At 50.7% G+C, this 20910-nt stretch overlaps 1 protein-coding gene across 6 annotated transcripts in view; it reads left to right on the top strand.

Annotated features, from left to right (window-relative positions):
- The window catches only part of RPTOR (regulatory associated protein of MTOR complex 1), a 308767-nt gene that overhangs the window by 210919 nt on the left and 76938 nt on the right, over positions 1 to 20910 (top strand). For all 6 annotated transcript variants that reach the window (XM_075904089.1, XM_075904088.1, XM_075904087.1 and 3 more), the window contains 7 exons: positions 2716 to 2826; positions 8292 to 8366; positions 9512 to 9577; positions 9942 to 10133; positions 11288 to 11428; positions 18665 to 18782; positions 20444 to 20584. In XM_075904089.1, the coding sequence (XP_075760204.1) occupies positions 2716 to 2826; positions 8292 to 8366; positions 9512 to 9577; positions 9942 to 10133; positions 11288 to 11428; positions 18665 to 18782; positions 20444 to 20584 (844 nt within the window). The remainder of the gene's footprint in view (positions 1 to 2715; positions 2827 to 8291; positions 8367 to 9511; positions 9578 to 9941; positions 10134 to 11287; positions 11429 to 18664; positions 18783 to 20443; positions 20585 to 20910) is intronic.

Raw genomic sequence — 20910 nt, 5'->3', positions numbered from 1 at the left:
CGGGAGGGGAAGGGGTATGTCGCTTTTTGGCTGTGTGTTATTGGAACAGGCAGCTCCCATTGGCCAGTTTCTGGCCAGAACCCAGCCAATGGGATTGTGCTGGGGGCAGGAGCAGCTCCTAAAGCCTTCCCCCCTCCTTTCCACGTTCACAGATTTTAAAGCAAAACCACCCGACAGCCGTGTTTCTGAGCAGCATGCGGGTGGGGCGAGGCAAGTGGGGAGCCTGCCTGGGGCTCCCCGCTGCATCTGCGGGTCACATCAGGTAACTTGGCAGGCTGGATCCGGCCCGTGGGCTGTATTTTGCCCAGGCCTGCCATAGGGGCATACAGCAATCTACTGGTGCTTTTGCCTGTCCTCAGCTTCTCCCTAGAACATCTAGTCTGGTGATGGCCTTCACACTTATCCTTGTGCACATTCCTCATTCTGCACTCACACAAAGAATAATTACAAGGCCGGGGGTGGCCGAGTTAGTCTGTACAGGATAAACTTAAAAAACAAAAACTGGTCTGGTAGCACTTTATAGACTAACAAAACATGTCGATGGGACCACAAGCTTTCATGGGCCCAGCCCACTTCTTCAGATGACCAGAGTGTTGAGTTTAGGATGTGCAGACCCAAAATAAATAGGGGAGAAGAGGGAAGAAAATAGGGGGGGGGCAGGAAACAAGGAGCAGAGGTTATGAAAAAATCAAAAGGAAAAACAGGAAGGCAGAAGGGTCATCAGTAATCACTTGAAGATTGGCCAGTTAAAACAAAGCAGATAAGGATCAAAGTCAATAGATTGTTGCTTCTGTAAAAACAGATCTAGTACAAACCCATCCCCCCCAGGCTTACATCTTAAATTAAAGAAGAAAACAGTTCTGCTAGTAAAAGAGTGACAGTGAGAAACAGACCCTTTTGGGCTATTCCTGCTCTAGCATTCATAACCGGCACAAACAGCCTTCATAATGCATCTTTATCAACAGCACGAGGCTGTTCCTTTCCGCCAGTCCGAAAGCATGGCTGGTACGGTACACTCTGCACTAACAAAATAAGAGTTAAAATGGCTAGAACAGCTGGGATGGTTTATAAACTGTCACATAAACTACATTAACCATGTAGCCAGTTGTCTACCATCCCCTGCTCACTTGGCTTGTTTGCTGTATCTCTCGTGCTTTGTCCTCCATCTCCTTGGTCTTTTTAGAGCATGTGAGCTGGTTTTGGAAAGGGCGTAGCCAGGTGTGGGTGTAAATACAAATGGAGCAGCCTGCCACTTGAAAGACAAATGGAAGGCTTCTCTTAGCAGAGGCTGCTGGAGATGGGACCTTTCATGGCTCTCTCTTTCCTCCTCCTCCCAGCCACAAGTGCCAAATTCTGTTCTGCACCTTCCAGAAACAGTGCAGAAGGCCTAGCCCGAGGAGGCAGGGGGTCAAAGTTGGCTTTAAACGGTCAGGATTCGGAGCTACTGCACGCAGGAGCTAAACCATCAGCAATTCATGGGGCTGACTCGAAATCACAGTTGCCTCCCTTGTGTGCCAGCGTCGTAAGCCAGACTCGCTGGGGTGGTGTGTGTGAGGGCCTCCTGCACTAGCTACGCTGCTTGCTTGGCCTATGGCAGCACACAGCCTGTGGAGGGAGGATTTCTGCCCCGCCCCCTGTGGGCAGTGTGCAGGGGCAGGAGGAGGGGGGCATAATCCCTCCCTGCATGTTTATTTTGCACTGCATGTGTGTAGATGGTGCACAGGAATCGCTCGGCGATGGTGAAACGCTAGCTAGCGTAATTAGCGCCAGATACGGTTGGGGTTTAGCCATGGGTAAGTTTAGTGAAAGTTATGGACAGGTCATGGGCATTAATCAAAGAGTCTCGACTCCTCACCTATGCAAAGAGTGCCAGTCATTAAATCTTGGGGGGATGGGAGGAGGCTGTTGCTGGGTGTAGCGGGGGAAGGGAGAGGCAATTCCTGAGGGGTGCTCTTGGGGGAGAGATCAGGGCCAGGACCACCCTATCCAGCAGCACCATCTGCTAGAGACCACAGACCACAGCTGCTCCTGCCAACTGCCTGGGGATTGCTACCATGGCTGCTTTGGCCATCCAGCGACCTCTGCCTGGGGCCGTGGACCACGGCTGCTCCAGCCACTCCAGGGCAGCTGCCGGGAGCTGTCCAAGTGGCAGCTGGTGTGGCTGTCCCCGGGGCCACCTGAACAGCTGACTCCAAAGCCAGCTGCTTGACCAGCCCTGGGGTTAGCCACACTAGCCACTGCAGAAGCCATAGAGGTTGCTGAAAGTCACAGAATCCGTGACTCCACCACCCCTGTGACATCCGGAGCCCTAGCTGCGTGCCCTCCTGCATGCTCTTAGCCTCTAAGACCACGCAAGTAGCTTATTGAAAAGCCTCTGGAAGTGTGGGAGGCTTGTAATTAATGAGGTTTTGCAGTCTGCTGCCTTGTGGGAGCAAGTAGCCCCGTCTGAGGGAGGAGAGTGGCACGCCGTAACGAATAAAAGCTGGTGCTAAATTAACTCTTGGTCTCAGTGGACCAAATGAGTCTGAAAATATCTGGGGAGACCCAGGGCTAAAATCAGAGCAAAATGACGACACAAGAATCCCCCCTTTACTATTAACGTATGATATTAAATGTTGCGTTTGGAAAACGAGCAATTCGGACCCCTGTCCGGCTCTCTTCCTGTAATGGGTCTCGGAGGCCTATGGTAATTTGCTGTTCTGCCTCTCTCCCCAGGCGCTGTCTGTCGGCATTTTCCCTTATGTGCTGAAGCTGCTTCAGAGTTCAGCTCGGGAGCTGAGACCGCTTCTTGTCTTTATCTGGGCCAAAATTCTCGCAGTGGACAGTGTGAGTAATCTTGACTCTGCGCTTTGTTTCCAGGAACACCCTGGATTGTTATCTTCCTTAGCCAATTGCTTTAACGTTCCGGACAGATACTACAAACTACCAGGAAATGCAGGAGGTTGGATTTAAAAGTAAGATATTGATTTAGGAGGACGTCACCAGTGCATTAGAGCTATCTGCTGTGAATTTCTCAATGGGAAATCCCCATTGATGTAGTGACAGGCTGGATTTGAAACGGCCCATTCACTGGACTCCTTGCACCAGCTCATGAAGGAAGTTGTTTGCATCTGCAGGAAGTGCCATGTCTCTTCTCCGTTTGCCCCTCCTTTTGTGCTGAACTCTCCCTTTCCTTGGAGGAACGGGTGTAAGGGTGGCCTAGGTTCTGTGGTAGGGCTACACTCACAACAGCTTGTAAGAGCTGACGAGAGGGTGGTGGGGTGCGTTCTGGAGTGGCTTAGGGGATAGGGCATTTGCCTGGGCAGTGTAGGGTGGTAGGTTCGAGTCCCCTCTCCACACTCTTGCTGTGGTTGGGCAGCCAACACAGGCTATGCCAGGGATGGACCTGGCAGCTGCATTAGGAAGGTAGGATAAGGGACTGGCTGAAGGTAGCGAAGCAGGGAGTGGCCTAGGGGATAACACACTCACCCAGCTAGCAAGGTATAAGGAGTAGCCTAGACAGGAATCCACCCGAACCTCCCAGCTACGTTCTCTACATGCCCAGGCAATGCCTCCTATGTCTACACTGCTCTGTTTGGCAACGTGTCCTGCTGGCGCCTGCTCTGCCACAATGGAAGACAAGGCAAAGGCTTGGTCCTGGGGCCGGAGCCTTTCCCTATGGCCGGAGCCTTTTGCTGCTGCATGGGGTGACCCGCACAGTGACAAGTGTGGACACAGCCTGCCTGCCACTGAGGCGGGCATATCACTGCACTTGCACTAAGTGCACTAAGCGCGGTTGGTACACGTCAGGTTACAGGAACCTCGTCCATATCAGGAGCGCGTGCTCGGTTCGCTAACCTGATTGAGACCACCATTTTTGTGTGTTCAGCTTAACTTGGTTTTGAAGTTGATTTGGTCGGGCTGTGCCTCCGCCCAGGCAAGCACCATCTCCAAACTCAGCATAAACCCACAGTGATCATCGGCGTGTCTCAACCCTTTCTAGAAATACAGCAAACGCCGTTCTTTGGAGAGCTGAGTGACCAGTCTTGCTCAAAACCTGATCTGGCCTTATCTCAGCGCTACAATGGCAGCTGAAGAGTTCAGAAAGGACAGGAGACTGGGCCATGACCAGGCTTAAAACGGGGCCATGATTTTTGAAGATGGCCCTTAATGAAGACTCGGGACAAACATTTGAACAGTTAATTGCAGCTGCCAATGTGCAGATATATGTGGTTTCCTGGGGTGACACCTACAGTTAATTGCAAATGCAGATACGAGTTGACATAAATTGCATCAACTGCTTTTTAAAGTTGGCGTCGCCCTGTCTTAGTGTTGGTTGTGTGTCCTCATGATCTCATCTCTTGTCTGTGGGGAAATGCTACCCGATTTGCTGGCTTCTTTCTCTCTCAATCGAGCAGCACCATGTTTCGTTTTATAAATATGTTTTCGTTAACATCTTCAGAGGCTAATGGGAAGGGTTAGTCTTAAACTCGTCTTGAAAAGCTTAGTTTGGGTGCATGTTCCTCCGTGGCTGAAGCTTCAGCCCCCATATCCAGTACAATTCCTACCAGGGATATTACAGAAACAACTTAATGAGCGCGCACCCCAGTAGAAACACACAAGCCAGTGAAGAGGTTCTCCTGCTTATCGTGAACCATTAACAATAAGCACAGAGTCATTCTTTCAGCCCGGACTGGGCAGAGACAAGGGATGGAAAATCCCATTTAAAATGTTAACCAGTTGAACGATATCATTAACCTGTTAACCGGCATGGTGGGCCTACCTGGGCCGGAGCATCCCCTACCTGTGGTGCCGCACAGGAACAATCTTCCTCTCCCTGCTCCAACCCGCCTGGGCACCGGTTAATCCATACGCATGCCAGTAAGGCCGTGTTTACCAGGTAACCAGATAACCGGTTCCCCTTTACATCCCTAACAGAGACTTGCCCAAATGCTCTTCGTGAGACATCCTTGGCTCGTTAAGATGATCAAAAGACTCTGTAATGATTATTCTGGGAATAAACATTAAAATCCCTCTAACTTCATCGTGTATTTCTCTTCCTCTCACTCTCCTTCCTGCCCTCTTCGCTCTAAGAATAAAATTGAAAAATATGGAGTCGCAAGACCAATCTCTGCAGGGTCCAGAAGTGAAAGACGCAAGAGGGGTAGGATTTATAATGGAAATGACAACTGCAGGTTATGCCCTGCGAACATAAGTGAAACTGGTCCCAGATGCTGAAGGCTGTCATGAAAGACGGTCTTTCCTTGCGTCGATTGAAGGATTAATTAGACTGCGGTGGATCGCTGCTTCTCTAGCGTTAGCGTACAGCAGGAATGTGTGGGGGGGGGAATGGGCAAGCCAGGAGAAGATCCTCACATTGGTCACGTTTCTAACTGCTGTCTCACGAGGGCAGGTGGTACAGCTGCCCTCCAGGCAAAAGCCATGGCTCCTGTTTTCAAACGCTTTCTCCTAGTGGCTTCCTCCGGGGCGGCAGGGGAGAGGGAGGGAGAAAATCTAACTGTTCTCACAAACACTTCTAGCAAAAGAGCAGTGGCATGTTGTGATCAGTACAGATGTTCCAGGTAGGTATTCCCTAGGGATAATTTTACACAGCTGCACAGTTGGTGTGCTCTAGTCCTTTCCCCCTCATTGGAAGGGTTTACTGTATGCAAGCGCTAACTTTCCTGTCTACCCCCCCGCACACGTTCTGGTCATGTACCTTTATTATTCACAAGTACCAGATGCGAAGGAGGGAGCTGTTATTGACGCTGAATATTAATATTGTTCTCAGGTACAGCACAGACAACATATTAGCAAAGTGTTTAACACTGTTCTGGAGTTACATGATCTGCTTTCCTCCCTCTGGCTTCATGTGATTGGAGGGTGCTGGCAGCACGTTGGGATGCGGTGGAAGACGGGCTGTCTTTTTTTAGCGGGCATCTGTGTGCCTGCATGCTGGTTTGGGAGAACTTTTTTGTTTTTCAATGAGGCGACAATATGAAGAAAGCTACACGTATTGGGAAGAAGGAAACCAGCTCTCCTCCTGCACCATCTTACCAGCAAAATCCAGGCAGCCAGTAGCTTCAGCCCAACATCGATTCATTCCCTCTCTTCTTTAGTATTCTGAAACTACTTCTTTTGTTGTTTCAGCGATAAAATATTCTCTTGCATCTGTGTCTTTCCAGCCCCCTCCTTTCCACAATTAGTTTTCCTCCATAGGCCTTTCGTTCCCGATTGAAAATACATGACGCTGTTGTTGGCATGAAGCATACAGCAGAATCACAGCTATGAGGGGAGTCGAAAGCAACGTCAGGTTTTCCAACCAAAATTGTCACTTTAGTGCTGTGCGTTCCTGTACTCTGACCTTAATATGTCCTGCCTGGAGCCAGGGAGATCATGCTGGCAAAAAGGGGAGCCCTGAGAAAAGGATCCTTGTAATAAGATGCTGATGCCCATGGGTGCTCTGGGCTGGAAGCACCCATGGAGAAAAATTAGCAGGTGCTCTGCACCCACTGGTAGCCAAGCACCTTCCTCCCGCTCCCGAGTGCCTCCCACTCACTCCTGGCCCCACTATAAACAACCCCTTCCCTCCCTCATGTCCGCTAACCAGCAATTTCGCAGTATTCGGCTGCTCTGGGAGGGAGGAAGGGAAGGGAGGACGTGTGCGCACTTGGGGGCGGAGCCTTGGGGGAAGGGGTGGAGCAGAAGGGAGAGGGTTGAGCGCCCCCCACCTAGAGAAGTTGGCACATACGAGCCTGGTGATTATTGGTGTTTGAATCCAGGCTGCTTCTCCTGTAATGCTGCTCCTCGGCGCCCCGTTGTGTCTGCGCTTTGCGCTGGGGGGTTCATCTCCCAGCATTTTTTGTCACATGAGCAGAGGTCCCATTACAACCTGAGAGTGTCCTGCCCAGGCTGGAGCACAGTTTGGTCTTGCCTGTGTATATTGGAGCAAACCGTATCACCGACCTGTGGTCCAGCCCTGAGCCATGGATTGACTAGGCCAAGAAGAACGGACGGTTCTCCCACTTCTCCGAGGGGAAACTCGGTGTAACGGGTCATGGTAGGGAAGCCTTGCAGTGCGCTGAGCGGGAACCCCAGTCCTCAGGATTGTCAGTCCCAGGATTGTCGGAACTACAGTGTAGTTCTTGGCGGGCATTTAGTCACAATGCCCAGCCACTAAACACGGTGTCATTCGTAGCAGTTGTTACTCATGAGAAATACAGACTGGAAAATCACAGCCATTCCTGACCCAGGCTTGGGCGGAGATGTGTAGGGAGAGCTTGCACAACATCTGCACACGGCACAACATCTTGAGCTTGCACAACATCTGCACACGTTTGCTAGTCAGGAACGCTAAAACTGGGCTGAAAACGAACACACCCCTTCCTTCCAATGTGGGGAGGAGTTGGGAAGATGATGTACTTGGAAGTGGTGAGCTACAAGCCGCCTGAGACCCTCTAGGCATTTGACCATCACTGAGACTGGCTGTGTGGATGAATATTTAGCTTCATGTGCTGATTCCTAAATGTTACCAGAGCACAGGACTGACAGAGAAATTCAGCTGTTGTCCCCCTCAGGCGGTGGACTTGGGAAAGCCGCCATCAGCAAACCTGGTGGAGAACTAGCTGAGAGACTTCTGTAATACAGCCCCACTCCCCGACTTACAAACACACCGACTTACGACCATCCGTACTTACGATTAACCTCCCGTTAACCCCATTATAATATTTTCGAGTTGAGAACCATGTATGTCAAGTTTTTCGAACAGCGTGGGCAGCGCGTTTAAGGGTATTTCCGACTTAGGACCAAACTGAGTTACGACCAGGTGTTCGGAATGTAACCCGTTCGTAAGTCGAGGACTGCCTGTATGTCGTTTTGGTTCGGTTTTGTAAATATCAGCAATCTGGCTAAGCACGTTCCTCTTGTTTTCCCTTGAGTGGTGTGGAACTGCCATGGTGAAGGCAGGCCTGGGCGCAGAGAGTGGTTGAATGCTGGTTCTTTTTAAGGTGCTCTGAGGTACCAGGGGGGTTCTGTGCAGTTTGTATTCCTGTCGCATGCCAAGGTGCCATAGAGCCATGCGCTTTAAATAACCCAAGGCCCTGGTCACCTCTGCATGCCAGAGTCTCTGGCAGCAGTGCTCATGGGAATTTGCTCTTTCTTTTGTTTCTCAAGTGAATGTTGGGATGGAGAAAAATAAAGATGAGCATGTGAAGTATTTATAAACGATTGGAGGCAGAAAAACGCTCTTCCCAGGTCACTGTGCTCATTGTTTCCCCTTCTCTCTCTCTCTCTCTCTCTCTTTCGTTTTCCAGTCGTGCCAAGCTGACCTCGTGAAGGACAACGGCCACAAATATTTCCTTTCCGTGCTGGCAGATCCCTACATGCCGGTGAGTTCAAAACCCTCTTTCTCAGCCTTCTTTAAAACTTGCTTAGGTCGCCACGATGAGCGTGGTGCTCTTGGTAGGGACAGCACCATCTCACTCCCTGGTGACACCCACTGCCCTCTGGAGGAGGAGCATGGATGGGCTTTCAGGTTAGCCACTGGGGAAACGGATAATCGAGGGCCCCGTCCGAAGCGCTTACAGACCAAGTACATTTGCAGAGCCAGGTCTTTCAAAGCGTTAAGACTTTGATTCGTTGACTTTTCTTAATATTCATTTCATCCGCCCTGAAGCGGGAGCTGCAGGTACCTTGATAAATGGACTGAAGTGCTGTCTAATTTCATGGCAGCTTCGGTAACTCCCTCTAGTGCAATGGCGTTTTGTATCATCCTGCCACAGATACCCGTCGAGCCCCTCCGGAAGCAGTAGGACCATCTCCCCCGCCGGTGCTCCCCCTCCCCTGGCTCTGTAGTGACAAACGCACCCAGCTGTCGCAAACATGCACTAAATAGGGCACTAGCCTCTTCTGCACTAGTGCCTTTGAAACCCTGAGTGTCAGTGACAAACGCTGTGGAATACAGAGTCGTTCCCAGTCACTCAAGCCAACGTCAACTAGGATGGGATGGCTGCAAATTACGCCTTTGAAATAGTCTATTTCACTTAAACAAACAAACCATGATGTGGCCGGGTTGCCAACTCTGGCATTGCAGGGCTGCAGCTGACATGGGAGAGCAGGACAGTGCGAGAGTTATTATTTGATAGGGGCAGGGAGTGTAATGCGTGGTTTTTTTTTAAAGCTGTGACCGTCGTCTAGTGGGTCTCTGGCTGCCCTCCTTTCCACCTGTCAGGCTGCTTGCTGTTAAAACTATGATTAAAATCCCAGCCTCTCAGTAGAGAACGTGAATCGATACGTCTCAGCCACACTCATGCCGGCCGGCCATGCTTCCTGTTCTGAGCACGAGGAGGGGGGCACGTTTCGTGTCCTGACGCAGCCCTGCCGCTCAGTTTGAGTTTGGATTCTCAAATGGTCGAGGTTCAGGAGGGTTACATCAAACAAGGCCAGGGGGCCACGGTGGGCGCTCTCCTCTCGAGCTACGCAGCATCCAATTGTTCTCTGATACAAATTAGTTGTGAGTTGTTTTGTTTTTAAGGCTGAGCACAGGACTATGACTGCGTTCATTTTGGCTGTGATCGTCAACAGCTACAATACAGGGCAGGTGAGTCCCACCGTCTTGATCCTGACGTTGCTGAGGCCTGAGGCCTTATCGCACAGCGGCTTTGCGTTGCTGTGAGTGGTCTGAACGGGCCATGAGACTGGGCTGTTGCCGGGGGCAAGGTGGCTTCCTAGTTTTCTTAGATTTAGGGGGAAAATGTGGAGATGCAGAGCACCTGGAAATAGAGGTTAAGGGGACGCAGTGTTAACCCTCCTCAGACTCAGTAAAATTTTGCAACCAACCCAGTATGGAGCCACAGCACGATTCTTTTCTTTACATTGCATGCCTGTCCCCTCAGAATCATTTTGTGGTTGAAAGGTGAGGCAGGAAGCTGCCTGTCTAACCAAATTGCACTGAACTGTTTTAGGAAGCCTGCCTTCAAGGAAACTTGATTGCCATCTGCCTGGAACAGTTAAACGATCCGCACCCTCTCCTGCGTCAGTGGGTGGCTATTTGTTTAGGCCGCATCTGGCAGAATTTTGACTCGGCGAGGTGGTGCGGTGTCAGAGACAGTGCCCATGAGAAGCTCTACAGCCTCCTCTCTGACCCCATCCCAGAGGTACAGTTCTCCGTGTGTGTGCATGTGCCCCATTGTGTTGTGCCCTTTGTGAGGCAGGGCTGCAAACCAATTTAAAAATCAGGCTCTTCAAGAAATCTCGTGAGTTGATAGGTGTCTTGTTTTATTAAAAACCCTTTTCCCCTATTTCTGCAGGACAGGCGCTTAAGTCCTGCTAGATCTGAGTCAGGAAAAGCAAAACAAATGCAGAGACTTACTGATACCCTGGGGAGAGATGCGTTTTCAGTGCGATGACTTTGAATCCAGGGTGTATAGAAGCGCCGTGGTACCTCAGCTCCCTGGGTACCTCAGCAGGTTCTCTGAGCCGCTTTGTCTAACTCTGAAACCCGAGCTCAGCCTGGAAAATTGCAGTTGGAATAGAATTCACGTTTCGCCTTTAGGGAAAGACTGTCCAAGGCGGAAGAGACTCGTGTGTCCCCCACACTGGGACCGACAGGCCCTGTGAGACCCCAGTGAAAATCTATTACCGCCAGGGGAAGTAAGCGTGGAGATCCAAGGCAGCATCAGTGTGCAGTTTAGGATTTCTTCTTCCAGTGATTTTGTGCTTCCCATTCGGGGGGGCAGGGGGCATCCACAGCCTCCTTCCCGTCTCCCCGGCTTTTTCCCAAGTTGCAGATAATTGTTGTGCAAAGGATCAGGTGAAGTGTCCTCGATTTCTCTGGTCACCCGGGGCAGATCCTTTCTGAGTTACGAGGCATCCAGAGTCTGATTATGCTGCCTCTCCAGCATTCCCAGTCTCTGCCCAGGCAGGGAGCAAAGGACCACTCTTGATCCCACACGGGGGCCTGGGTCGTATGACTCGCCTGTCTTCCATTTTCAAGTCATCTGCTCCCTTTTCATATGCCCAGCTCAGGTAGTTGAAGGCTTTAACGATCTCTAGGGCATAGGGGAACTAGGCCCCTCTATGGCAATTCCTTATTCACCTTTACGCTCTTAAGCAGAAGGTTCTTGGCTGTGCTTATTGAGAAGTCACCAAGGGGAGAGCCAGCTGGCGTTCCAGGGACCAGTGCAGACCCCTGCACACACAAGTGTTTGGAATTACAGCAGGTTAAATCTAGCCTGAGACCCGAGTAAGAGCTCGGGCTGGGAAGCTCAAGGCCGGGACCGCAGGGATCACTGTTTGTCGTCTGTCACAGGTTCGCTGTGCTGCAGTCTTCGCACTGGGCACCTTCGTGGGCAACTCGGCCGAGCGGACTGATCACTCCACCACCATCGACCACAACGTGGCCATGATGCTGGCACAGCTCATCAACGACGGGAGCCCCGTGGTGCGAAAGGTACAGACGGAGGGGCAGCGGGAAGCGAGGTGGATTCGTGCTGGTGACCTGCCCAGTAATGCTAAGGGGGTTAATTGTGGGTGTTGCGGGGGAAGCAGACTTTGTGCAGTAAATTTCTTCCTCGGTAGTCACGGGCCTGATTCCTGGGAAGCATTTGTTCAAGTTCTCTGTCCTTTGACAGCTGGTAGAAATGCTTCCTTCCTGCCCGGGAGCCGCACCAGCTAGCTTCAGTGCAGAGCACCGCAAAGTGGCACCTGCTGGCCAGCACTATGCATACAGCTGGGTGGTCAGGGTGGCCAACCAAGGCACAAAGCCCCAGGAGTTGGGAAATGATTAAAATACCCAGTAGGGGCGCACTATGCTTGCTTGTCCTGGGCACTAAAATGCCTCGTGACAGCTCTGCTGCTTGCCCCGGGAATCTGTGTCGCCCGTTGCCTGTTGTGGTGTCACACGCAAAGCGATACAATACGGTAGCTTAGCAGGGTCAGTTTTCTGGGGTTGCCCTTTTACGTGAGGCAGCACAAAGGTTCCCCTGGTTTGTAGGCTCAGGGAAGGGAACGCAGCAGTTGGTCGAGTTGTCCCACCAACAGGAAGCTATCCTCTGCTGTTGAAAACCAGCTGTGTGGCTTTTCTGTACGTTGAATATCACAGAGTAACTTTTCATGACAGAGTGAGGGGTGGGGGCTGGAACGGGAGAGTGTATAAACTGCAGCGGTGCCGTCTTTTGGAAACCCTGTGGAGCAGTGTTGCAACTGACCATCGTTAGCGGAGCAGGCGTTTCAATCAGGGCTCGTTTCTGCCGGCTGGTGCGCCTTCTCATCTTTATTGGCCGTGTCCCCTGGCTTTCCAGCTCACATTCAAATCCCCCGGGCGCACATGCCCTCAAAATCAAAATTGCCTGGGTCAGTTAGACTCCTCTGCAGCGGAAGCTTTGCATTGGGAAACTGATGACACGGCGAACTTGCTCTCTTGGTCCCTGGTGACCTCTTCTTGTTGGCTTTCCCTTGTTTTAATCTCTTGCCCTCAGAGAAACTGCTGAGAAGAGTTTCCTTCAGCACACGTGAGCCTCTGGCAGCAAAGGCTGCTTCAGCTACAAATGAATACCACTGTCCCAATGGAGTGGCATCGATTTCTCCAAATCTCTTAATTAAAAATTCCTTTGAATGATAGGGAGTTCAGTCTTCGGCTGGCTGTTCGTATTTCTCCCTCCTGGGCCGGCTTGCAGTGTTAAGACACAAGCTACGAAAGGGTTATTGCCCAGCCTCTAATGAGGAGTTTGGCTGCCCCATGGCTTCCTGCAGATGGTTCTGGGTTGTCAAGCTGTCTGTGTGGGTCTGCTGGTGGTACAGACTCTGTGTGTGTCTGAATTCCAAGGCCTTTGGAGTCCATCATTTTCTGGTTTCGTTTCCCGGGAGGCTTCTGAAAATGTCAGTCTCCTCTTGGCTTTGTGCTGCCGGCACGCAGAATACAGGAGAACTTCAGAGTGACGAACCCCAGAGGTACGAACCGACCCATCAACTACGCACCTCGTTTGGAACCAGAAGCATGCAACCAGGCGGCAGCAGACACGGAAGAAACCAAAACCGTTCATTAGTGTTTTAAACACCCCGTGAGGTTCCCGTGGCCCTACGGGAAAGTAAGAATAGAACCTTTGTACCCTTCCAAGCATGTCGTAAGAGGTGACTAAGGAGGTTTGGGCGTAGGGTTCGCAACCCTATCCTGTAAAAATAAACATATGCTACAAAAACATCAACAATTTCAATTTGAATAGCAAGCCAGCCTTCCTTGACTAAAAAAGGCCTCAAAGAGGGATTATGATGCGGGGAGGCAAACCCGAAAGGATGCTACGCTGCCGATTCCCCTTCTGCAGCAAGAAAAAGGGGAAGAGGAAGGCCAAAGAATAGTTGGAGAAGAGACCTGGATGTGAATTTGAGGAAAAGGGGTCAAAGCTGCAGAGAATTAGAAAAGGTGGCACAAGACAGAGAGGCTTAGCAAGAAATTGTTGATGGTCTATGCTCCCATGGGAGCTAAGGGCAAAGAAGAATGTTTTAAACATGAACTACTTTGCAAAAAGGGAAAGCAGCATTTTTCTGCTGCATCGTACTGAAGTCAATGTTCCGTTGTGAACTTTAGAAAGAACAGCCATAGCATTTTGTTCAGCGTTACAAACAATTGTCATGGCCACGGTGTTGGTGACTCTGAGGCGCCCTGTAGCACTATGCTGCTTTTCCCGCACTCTGCAGACACTGACGTTAAGCGGGCATGCGGAACGTGGCTGAGAATATTGAGCAGCCCCAGGAGTGCCGACCATGGGCAGCGCACTAGATCGGACACACAGGCCTCTGGGAGTTGCTTCAGCAGTCGACGTTCCGGGGCTGTCGCAATGAAGAACTAATGCCATTTGCCATCTGCCCCGAGCCGCAGGAAATTCCATTTCCACTGCTGCTGCTCTGTGGAATCTCGGCAATGGATTTTAATAGGCATGTCATCTCGTTTGCTGCACGACACGAGGAATCCCCTTGAAACAGAAATGTACACGGTACATAAAACATATTGTGCAACATAATGACCAAATAACAAAAAAGATCATATATTAAAATAGGGAAGCTGAGACCACAGTACATTTGCTGTTTACCAGTACACCACTGAGACCGGCTCACCTACCACTTCCTCGAAGCCAATGTCTGAAGCAGGAATAAATCAGGCAGCGGTTAGTGAGCTTGTTTGTACACTGGCTCTTGGAGTATGAAATCAGCCCAGAAATGGGGGCAGGGAAAGAAGAGAATTGGGCATCTTTATCCAGAATTGTTACTCTTGAGATTTCTATCTGGCTTTATGACATCCTCCAGAAACAAGAGCTGTGTGCTGTCCCTGTACCACTCTGCTGTTTGTTATTGGTTTGGTAGCAAAGTTTTACATTACAGGACTTTGGGTTTTAAATTAAATATGAAATATTAATTTGTTACTGGAAGCTTGACGTGTACAGAGGCCCTGTGGGAGGGAGAGAGGAAGGACCGAGAGTGCAGCGGAGAGAACATGAGAAGTCCATTCAGTGGAGAGACCTTGTTGCTTTCAGAAACCACAGGGAGGAAATAACAATTGTATTAAATCTCATTTTGAAAATATTGCGTGATACCCAGATTAAGAAGAGTCTCTGTACATCTGAGAGAGTGTCCAGACTAGTCACAAATACAAAGTACGTTTTCAAAGTCATGAGATATATGTACTTCATCGTGCTTAATCAGCAATTCTCCAAATTTAAGATAATACATGTTACAATGCAGTTTACATATTAGCACCCACTTCTTCGGGTACATCACCCATGAAAAGTTCTACAGAGAGTTGGTTGTGGAAAGCAGAGATCAAGGAGTGGTAGTAATACAATGGGAACAATAATTCCTTAGTCTTCTGAAGTTCCTGTGTTCTGACCCTCCATTATATGGCAAAGCGCAGTAAGTGCTTGCTAAGTTGTCTGTATTGTTCAAGGCAGACCCCACCTGCCAGACACTGCCAAATTGTTCCTGGCAGGATTGGCTTGCCAGCAGCTGCTCAATCATTCCAGACATAGCCAAACTTCCTGTTTATTTAACTGGAATATTAGTTGTACAACGGGCTGTGTTGAGCCGGCAATGAGAGGTTGAATCTGGGGCCTTGTTCCACCAGCCTTTTATGCTTCACGTTATTCATTGGTGGACTTGTTTTTCAGGGTGCACGATCTTTGGAAAATGCAGATCTCTCTCTTGGTGATCTACGCTGTCAAATCGGTGTTAGCAACAGCCCTCAGCTCTCCAGCCAGTGACTTTGATGGGACCTAACAATCCCAAAGAGAAGATGAGTTTTGGTGTCCACTTCCCCATCCTCTCTCTATGGCTCCTGTGTTGCAGTCATTGAGCCAGAATTAAGTGTAGGGCTTCCTTCCCAGACCAGCAGTGTCAGTCCTCAATTAGCCAGCATTGGTTTTAGTAGATTAGGATAAGCCTGGTGTTCTCCCCCGGACTGACTCTGATGCTGAGTTCCCGTGTTTTTCATGGTGGCTGATATCGGTGACTGAGTTTAGAGCGAATGTAGCTCAGCCAGCAGGAGTACAGCTCCTTCCAGCAAGTGTAGCTTGGCTTTTGCCACAAGGAGCAAGAGGCCTGCTCCTTAGCATGAGTTGTTATTTCATGCCAGGAAACGTGTCTGGCCTGGCAGGGCAGGCCAGGAAATGTGTCTGGCAAGGCAGGGCAGCTTGGATGTGAGAGGAAGGAGCTGTGAGCGGGATGCCGGGTCTGTTCTTTCTGTGACAGTGCATCACTTTGACAATATCAGGCTGAATCAAAGAGCAGGGGAGCCTGGCCAGGAATAAAAGATCTTTTGTTATGGAGAATTCATTTTGAAACTCAGCGCTCTGGCTTTCTTCAGATCTTTGCACTGAAGGGAAGGAAAAATCGATGCTTCTCCAAACCAAATATAAAAAAGTGCCCTCGTTCCTACTCAAGGTGACAGATGAGCATTAATTTTGACAGAGAGCTGGTTTCACAGGGATTTTTTTCTGCCTTGTTTTTTAAATAAGATGCTCACAGAGGCTGTTTGCCACCATGTTACCTCAGAGGAAAGGGAATATGCAAACTCTGCCATCTTAGCTGTTGGTTTGGTGGGGTGGAGTGAGAGAGAGAGCGCTACCGGGGTTTTTGTATATTCTTACACTCTAGAGAGACAGAGAGAGATGTACAGGCTGGAGCTGTCGGTAAGCCGTCTGTGTCGGCATGGGCCAGTTTGAGAGGAGTTGTACACCTTGCTGCCTGCTGTTAGGCAAGGCCAGTCCGTTCTCGTTAGCAGGCTGAGGACTGAAATATACAAGACTCCCAATTTTAAAAGCATTCTGGGAACAGACTCTGGCATAACTCCATGCCCTGCCTGGTTTTGAGATTTGAGGTATCTCAAAGGAAGTGAGGACCCTGAGTCTTGTTGGCAAGTGACCTCACCTGCACTATTTGGGGGGGTAGGTTCATTGTGGGAGCCTTTGATTTGCGGAGCAAGAAAATGTAACAGGGTCCAAACAGTCTAAATAGCAGCCTCATTCCTCTCTTTGTAAGCAGGCTCATTGGGGGTCTGTTGATCTAGCATTGCTGTAAATGTAAGATCATGCGCCCTTCAGGCCTGACTTTGCTCTCGCTGACAGAGGGCTCTGTCCATCTGTGTTATGATTTGGCCTGCCTGTGGCATTCGTCGCCAGAGAAGATTAGCATCTCTGGAATGCAGTGTACATCTACACTGCAGTGCAAGCTGGGGTGCAACCTCCGAGCCCTATTGCTTTGCAGTGTCCACGCAGCCCTGCTTGACCAGTGCGTCAGCTGGAAGAATCCCACAATTCCACGGGGCAACAGCATTCTGCAGTCCTCTGTATTGAAAACGGAACACCCCCCCCCCCCCCGTTTGCGCCCCCCCCCCCCCCCGTGTTGCAAAGGGCAGCAGCTCAGGTCCCCGTTAACCCATTCTAGGCTGATCCCTGATCTGCAAGGACCTGGTCAGAGTGCTGCTGGGCTTTGCAATGGCAACCAAACCAATCTGGCCTCTTGCAAAGTGAGCTGCTTCCTGGTAAGGTGTGCACCAGGCTGTCAGGTTTTCCCACAATGCATCACAGTTCTTAGGGCTAGAGCAGGGATGGGGAGGGAGCTCTAGGGACTCTGGGTTGTGGTCACTTTGACTTGGGTTTGCACACTGCGGTGTGGACAACAGAGCCCTGCTATTGAGCACAGGTAGAAGAGTCTACGTGTACCATGTTGACTGTGAAGCCTACGGTTCCCTAGCACAGGTCAGCAAACTCCAGTCCCACTAAGCCTGGGCTTCCATGGCAGCATGGACCTGCCTCCAGGGGACACAGCGATCCCCTTGCTTTTCGTGGCAGAGGAGCATCTGGGTCGCTCTCTACTTCAAGAAGTATTTGGCCTTCTGTGGTAGAGTCCCTTGGAACATGCCTTGGCCGAACCAAGCGAGCGATAGCTGCTGTGGCCTCCCCCATGTGCAGGCGCCGCTGCGTGTTTCCCTCATGTGCCTGAGTCCAGAAAGGTGTCAGAGCAGCGTCCACTGGCCTGCGCTGTTGGTCCCCTCGCCCGCGAGTAGAAGAGGAAGTGCGGGTGGGCACCGCGACAGTTCCTCCTTACCGCACGGCCTGTCATCGTTCGCTGGGCTGCATAACAGATCAAGGCAATGGTCCTCCCCCAGGCGTGTCAGCTCGTGCCGGGCAGGCACAGGCTGCCCCACGGCATGCCTCCCTGACGCTCTGCTACAGGGCATCCGCAGAGTGGCCCCCTCGAGCTCTCTCTGCGCCTGGGTGACACGCTCTGGCCCAGGTCACGTCATGGCTGCAGACTCAGAGATGGGATCAGTGTCACTCCGGCCTCCAGTCCGAGCACTGCCAGCCAGTCACCCCCCCGTGGAAGACACACAATGGCCGGCCCTCGGAGAAGTGGCTATTACTTACGCCAACGAGAGGTTCTTTGTGATCTGTGTCCGATCTGTATTCCACTGCCCTTCCTATGGGCTAGAGCCCGCTGGATTTGTGGTGAGAGGAGAACGAGAGAGACGTCAACCCCCGGTACCTGGTGTTCCCTCGGATGGGAGCACCGGGAGCGATGCTGCACAAGCGTGGGCCAACAGACGCTGTTGTAAAGCATTTCCTGACTCGGATGTGTGGTGCCCATGCACGCCCATGTGTGGAATACAGATGGGGACTGCCTAGCGTGAAGAGCCAGTAACCTCCCCTTTGATCCATTGTGTTTGACAAACGGCAGGAGAATTTGTACAAACTCTGGTGATCTCATTGGCACTTCCAGGGTGCCCGCAAGCCTAATTTACGCAGATGTCTTTGTTAAAAATCCTTTTTCTTTGGTGGAAGCACAGCCCGGGGATCCTAAATCAGATCTCGTTCCCTTTAAGTCATCTTTGAATTCTTCCTAGAGTTCTGTTCCGGCCAGGCAGGGGTCCGTCTGACTGATGCACTTTATTTCCAGTGACATATTCCTTCTCAGGCAGGGGGGTCTGCCGAGAGCAGAGACTCCTGGCATTTTCAGAGAAAAATGGCCCCTCTGCGTCCGTATTGGGCGCCACCTCTGTCTTGTGAATGACTCTGGAATGGCCTCTTGACCAGGTTGTTCCCCCTTGTTCGATGACATCTGTTCTGCACAGCCAGTTTGTTTGTTTCTGACACGCACTGTCATCCAAGGTCTGTTTCTCCCCCTCCCTTTCTCTCCCCAGGAGTTGGTGGTGGCGTTGAGTCACCTCGTGGTTCAGTACGAGAGCAATTTCTGCACGGTTGCCTTGCAGTTTATGGAAGAAGAGAAGAATTATCCTCTGCCCTCTCCAGCTACCACAGGTACGTCCGTCCTTCTGTCTGCTCATGACCAAGGGAAGCGTGGTCCTTACAGTGCATAGGAGCTTGAGGCGTTTGAATGCATGACCAATAGGTGCCCGTGCTAGGGAGTTCAGTGGGTGCTGTGGGCAGTGTAGTGTATTTTACTGCAGAACTGCATCTTGGGGATATTTGCTTCTGAAAATCCTGAGAGGTGCTTGGAGTCCCGGAGACTGAAATCCTTGCGAGGAGCTTCTCTGAGAGAGCACGTTGTCAAGACTTCATGGAGAAGCTTGCCTGACGCCGCGCGCGCTGTGCTTGTTCCTGGGTGAACAGGGGACTTTCTGCTCTCAAACTTGAATTGCTGCAGCCAAGGAGAATCCTCGTTGACGTACCACGAGCCGGTCCAACTGGTTGTGTCCAGTTCTCGTCTCTTCTCGACTCACAACCCTTCGTGTTGCTCTGCCCTCCCGCAGTGGCGCTGGGTGCTCCAAAGCCTTTGCTTTGTGATTCTGGTCCTCAGTACTCAATGTGCTATTTTTTTCTCACCCCTTTCTTCCTTGTGGATTTTGCTTCCTTTAAGGGATTGAAAGTCCTAGAGAAATTGTGATTGGCCTTTCATTTTTTAGACATTCAATAAATTGGAACTCACCAGGAATAACAGAGCTGTGGCGACAGGGAACTTGCAGAAGAGAAGATGAACTATTTCAGCAATGAGTAATTAATCACGTCTTTCTGAAGTATGAATCCTATTAGAGGACTGGTTCCCCCCCATTCGTCCTCTCTGCTGCAGAAAATAATCATCCCGTCCAGGTCTCTTACTCCTCCAGAAGGATGCCCCCAGTGCGTTATAAATGGGATGTCCAGAAAGCACTGCTCCCGTTGCGCTGGTGGAATGGGGCGGCACTAACTTTACCTATGTGCTTTTAGGAATGGGACTGAAGAATGACTTTTCCAGTTGAAATTGCAGGTATTCGGGGCAGGCGGTGAAATTTAGCCAGGAAACCCAGGATTAAATAAGCTTTTACTGCAAAAATGTTCCCCAGTTGTTAATGAGTAGAGGCAATGAGCACATCAGATGTAGGTCTCTAAACAATGTCCCCTTTGGCACCACGCTCGGGCGTTACTCAATTACTTAGGCATAAATTGCCTAGGGAAGTTGTGGAATCTCCATCATTGGAGGTTGGACAGACACCTGTCAGGGATGGTCTAGATGGTGCTTGGTCCTGCCATAGGGGCAGGGGATGAGACCTGATAACCTCTCAAGGTCCCTTCCAGTTCTAGGATTCTAGGATTAGCTCGGTATTGGCTTGGAGGGAAGAATCACCAAAACCACCACTTGTAGTACCCTGTTTGTCTTACTGTTTTTCACTCAGGAATTGCCAAAGCCCAGCCCTGTTTAGCCTATGGGATATGTAAGGACTGCAGCCCACAAAACATGGTTCTTTGGTCATTGTCCTTGGTGTGAGCAGAGAGGATTTGGGGAGAGGGGAGATGAAAATTCCAGTCCTTCATCGTAATTTTCTCCTTGTTACAGGACACCGGGCAGTGAGCCCCCTTTTCTGTGGTAGTTGAGTTTCCCTTGTTTGCATGATTGGCACTGATCTCGCTACGTTGCTGGGAGACGACGGCTCCCCTGTTTTCCTCGCGAGGGCACGTCTCACGGCTAAACTTTCTCCCCGCAGAGTGTGGGAACTTGACACCAGTGCGAGATGGGCCGTGTACTCCAAGACTTCGTCCTGTCAGCTCCTATGGGAACATCCGAGCGGTCACCACGGTGAGGAACCTGAACAAGTCTCTGCAGAACCTCAGCTTGAATGAAGAATGTAAGAGGGCTTGCGAGAGTCTTCCGTTTTTCCTTCCTCCTTTTCCCACGTGACTTTGTTTTGTTCCTTTCTCAGCTCTTCTCTGCTGTGGCATGTCATGAGGAAAGGGCCTTGAGCTGACTGTTACCACACGGTATCCAGCTGCCACCCGCAAGGGAACAATTCCCAGGCTAACAGGCTATTCAGTGGTATTGACATTATAAGCTACTAGTGACCAATCAGGGCATCTCCTCATGCACATGGCTTTTACCAGCCTGGGTCTACTGAGGACTTGATGCTCACCCTCTAATGCAGGGCTACTCAACATGCAGCCCATGGGTGGAAGG

Source organism: Pelodiscus sinensis, chromosome 20 (assembly GCF_049634645.1).
Source record: "Pelodiscus sinensis isolate JC-2024 chromosome 20, ASM4963464v1, whole genome shotgun sequence".
NCBI classification, from domain to species: Eukaryota; Metazoa; Chordata; order Testudines; family Trionychidae; genus Pelodiscus; species Pelodiscus sinensis.
This window is presented reverse-complemented; position numbering and strand designations above follow the sequence as displayed.